Below are 4134 nucleotides of genomic sequence, written 5' to 3'. Positions count from 1 at the left end.
TCGTGCCCTGGGATAGGAGTCTGGGAAGCTATCAACATCGTGCCCTGGGATAGGAGTCTGGGAAGCTATCAGACAGTTAACACCTTATTGAGAAATAATCGGTTTGATCCTTTTTCAAGGGGAAACAGACAGAGGGGAGGGCGTGTCCAGAACCTGGGGGACTAGGTGGGAGGGGCAGGCATTAGAGGGCCACCCCAGGAGACAGTCCAGGAGACAGTCCAGGCTTCGAGAACCTTTCCCCCAGGATCCGCCCACACTTTCCTTTCTGTCTTCAGGGCACCTATTAGGAGAGAACAGCTGGCCCTGTCTCTCCTCCTCTCTTCCTTCCCTGACTCTACGTTGTGGGCTCCCATAGGCCGTGTAGCCTGGTGGGGAGTCGGGGGTGGTGGGGCCCAGCTTTCAGGGTTCTATAGCTGAGCTGCCACGGTAACTGGGGGAAATAAACACTCCGGGGCTCATGGTCCAAATTCTGTGGTGATGTCATCCCCAGCTCTAGCCTGCTAGGTCCTGTGGCTGGCTGCATCCTGGGCGGCCTCAGCTGCTCAAGCCAGAGGATCGACTTCCTTCCCAACCCCCAAGCAGCTTCTCAAGTCGGGGAGAGAGTGGACACAGGGGCTTGGGGCTAGGGTGGTCTGCACCAGGCTCCACACAAGCCTAGCCCCTTGCCCACCCCTAATCTCTCAGTAGCCATTGCCCCCTCCTGGACCCCAGCCATGAAACCGCCCAAGGGGGCCGGGAACTCTGGGTTCAATGGGCAGCCCCCAGAGGAGAAGGTTCAGGTGCCTTCTCGGCAAGAGGTAAAGCAGACCCCTGTGATCATGGCAATGATCAAAGGTGAGAGCAAGCCCCTCCCTGAGCTGGGATTCCTCTTTCTGCTGGGCTGCTGAAGGTGCCCAGCCTTCCAGCCCTGCCTCCTGCAAAGCTCCCGAGGACTGTCCTCCAGGCCCACAGAAGACCTGCAGCTTCAAGCTGAACCTCAGAGGCAGTATTAGCTGCTGGGGATTTTCTGGTGGGGTGGTGGGGGGGTGGTGGTGGGGGAGTGGGAGGGAGCTTGGTATATGATTTTCCAGTTTGGGACAAAAGCTAGGGATTCAAAGGAGCTTTTAGCCCACCCTTAGCTTTCCTCACTTCCCTAAAATCTAACCCTCCACTGAAAGCAAACAAACTAATTCTTACTATGTTGCTAATGACAGATTGTTGGTCTATGTGGGAGGTGGTTTAGTATGTGATTAGATGTTTATGGTTTCTTGGCTGATGGTCTCTGAATTTTCACATTACAGGACTTGTGTGACTTTGAGCATCCTGATTTTTCTAAGTCTCATTTCTCTCATCTGTGAGATGGGAAACACAAAGACTATCAACCTCATGGAGTTGTCAGGAGGCTTAGCTAAAATAATGTGTGTCAATACTTAGTAGGGCTTGGCGCAGAGTAAGTTCTCCGTTAATTGTAAGGATTATCTTTCCTGTTGCTCATTGCCTTTCTAAGATAGATCGCAACATTGCCCTTCCCCAGAGGAAGCCCGATGGTGGGATCTGCGGCTGTGTGAAGTCAGCAGAAGCGAAGATCCCAATGTCCTCCTGGCACCCTGTGTTGGGGGCTTCCCCAGCCTCTGATCCCTCGTGCGGAGGCTGAGGGCTGCCCTGTCCGTCCTCGCAGGTCCGGGCCCGGCTAAGTATCTCCGGCCATCCTGCACGGGCTACTCACACCATGATATCTCCATGTTCCAGGAGCCAGCCTACACTCTGCAAACCAGGCACTCGGAGAAGCGTGAGTGCTCGCCACGCCTGCCATGCCCTCAGGCTCGGGGTTATTATTGTTGGGTGTTTGGGGTGATGGTGAGAGCTAGGGAGCCATTACCTGTAGCCACGGAACCCTGGGAACCCAGGCCTGCCCTGAAGAGGACACCCAGGTAGCTCACTGGGTCCGCAAGGAAGCCAGCAGGGGTGCCCAGGGGACCCACCGCTCCAAAGCCAGCTCTGTGGGGAGCTCCCAGCTGGCCCGCCTCAGGGAGACCCGCAGGCCGATGGCACTTTCCAGCGGGCGGGGTAGAGTTTCCTCTCTGTCTTGTCCTGGGCCGTGGCCCTTCAGCTCTGGCCTCTGTGGGTTCACTTGCCCCAGAAGCTGGGCAGAAATAGCTGGGGGGTGGGGGGAATCTGCTGGGAATGGTGGCCCCCCAAGCCTTCCAGGCAGCTTAGAACCTCTTGCCCAAGGGCAAGAGCAGAAAGCCACAGAAGAGCTCTGGCTGCTGGTCAAGGCCAGCGAGAGGGAAGGGTGGGGAGCCCTGTCGAGGGGTCTGAGATGGAGAGGCCTGCTGGGTCCCTCCCTCGCATGACATGACCTCCTCAGCAGGGGAACCCCCTGTCCAGGACTGGGCCCCTTCTTGGTACTAACAATAGCCACTGTGCCTATTATTACCCCTTGGCACCGCTCCCCGATGGGAGCCAACCACGCTGCTACGCAGCTGTGATTTTCTCTGCTGCTCCAAGCAAGTTCCTGAGACTGGTAGTTCAGTCATTAAAAGCCCCATTTTGCAGATGAGGAAATCAAGGGCTGGGGAACACCCAAGTGTCTAAGGAATCGGAAGGGAACCCTTACTTCTCTACTGGGCAAAGGGGCTCTTCACCCTGAGGCAGTCCAGGCTTACCCTGGGGCGTCCTCTGCGGCTGACTGGGCCTCTCTGGGGCTCTCCTGCAGGGATCATGGACATTTGCAGTCCTGGGCCTTGCCATTTCTTGGATCCCAAAATAACCCGGTTTGGAATGTCCAGCTGCCCACAGGTCCTCATGGAGGAACGCCTCTCTAACCTGCGTAAGATGGGATGGGAGAGGGATGTGGGGGTTGGGAGGATGGGAAATGGGGATCCACCCTTAGGACCTGAGCAGGGACAAAGGGTCATGACTCCCTTTTGCCAGGTGTGTCTTTGGATCCTGGCATCTCCCTGAAAGGTTATATCAAGACACTGATGTCACCATGTCGGTGTCACCATGCTGAGTCTGGAAGCCAATGTTATGCATGCGTGTCAGCAGGCGAGGTTATGATAAAAATGTCATGGGGCTCCCAGGGCATCAGGGATATTGTCATGCTGATGATCACACAGACTGTAGTGATTTCAGGATGTTTTCTGGGTACTGTCATGGGGTTGATAGCAGGAGGCTGACATCCCAAGGGTGACGTTCTGATGACACTTGTGATTTTTATCTTATGATAACAGTGTCAGTCCTGATGTCACTGTGGCCTAAGTCCCTCTCCTGCCCGTAGCCCTATTCGGTGGTGGTATCCCTGCCCGATGACAAAGTGGTTACAGTAACATCACATCAGGCTAACCAAGACCTCTTATACCTCTACCTGGACCCATCAGTTGGACACCTGGAGCTGTGGCCTGGCTCCCACCCTGAGACCTTTCCTCCATTCATCCCCTTTTAGGTGTGAGCCCCAACCCGGCCTCCTGCCATTACTCCTTGGAGAAGACCCACCCACCTGGGGAACGCAGGGCTCCCCAGTATGCTTTTGGCTACCGGTGCCCATACAGAGTGATGGACCCCAATCCAGCCCCCAACCGGTATCAGCTGCCACTCTTGCTGGGTCCCAACAACCCCGTCAGCCGAGCTGCCCCTTGCTATAGTTTGGCCTTGGAACATAAGAACTGGTTCTACAAGGAGGATGTGGCAGGAGGCCCCGGGCCGGCCATGCACGCCCGGCCTGAGCCCTCCGTGTACCAGAACCGTAGCCCTGACTACAGCATGGCCAAGCGATTCGCCTACCCGATGGACCACACACCTCGGCCCGGCCCTGGCTCCCACGATGTCCAGCAGGTCTGGGTGCACAAGCCCCGCACCCCTGCATTCACCATGGGCATCAAGCACTCACCCTACCTATGCCCGCTGGTCATCGACATTCACGATTAAGGCCCCTCCTGGGGCCCTCACCCATCTCTCCCCACAGAAGTTATTTTTATACGTGGAACTGAGCAATTTACCAAGGTTTCAAGTAGTTGAGCTGGTGCCTGCTGTGTCTGGCACACAGAAAGCATTAGATAAACATTTTCACTTATTTCATTTTTTGTTTTGCAAACATGGCTGCTTCCTTTGGGACCTGCCCTGGGTGAGGGGCTGGGATCTGGGAGGCCTTGTAGG

At 55.9% G+C, this 4134-nt stretch overlaps 1 protein-coding gene across 1 annotated transcript; it reads left to right on the top strand.

Moving 5' to 3' along the window:
• Nucleotides 1-713: 713 nt before the first annotated feature.
• Nucleotides 714-3906, top strand: CIMAP1C (ciliary microtubule associated protein 1C). The gene is made up of 4 exons (XM_059418495.1): nucleotides 714-834; nucleotides 1658-1768; nucleotides 2696-2809; nucleotides 3425-3906. Exons 1-4 carry the CDS (start codon nucleotides 714-716, stop codon nucleotides 3904-3906), a joined length of 828 nt encoding a protein of 275 aa, XP_059274478.1.
• Nucleotides 3907-4134: the final 228 nt, after the last annotated feature.

Source organism: Mustela nigripes, chromosome 13 (assembly GCF_022355385.1).
Source record: "Mustela nigripes isolate SB6536 chromosome 13, MUSNIG.SB6536, whole genome shotgun sequence".
Lineage (NCBI taxonomy): Eukaryota > Metazoa > Chordata > Mammalia > Carnivora > Mustelidae > Mustela > Mustela nigripes.
The sequence above is the reverse complement of the archived record's forward strand: the minus strand, read 5'-3'. Positions and strand labels throughout refer to the sequence as shown.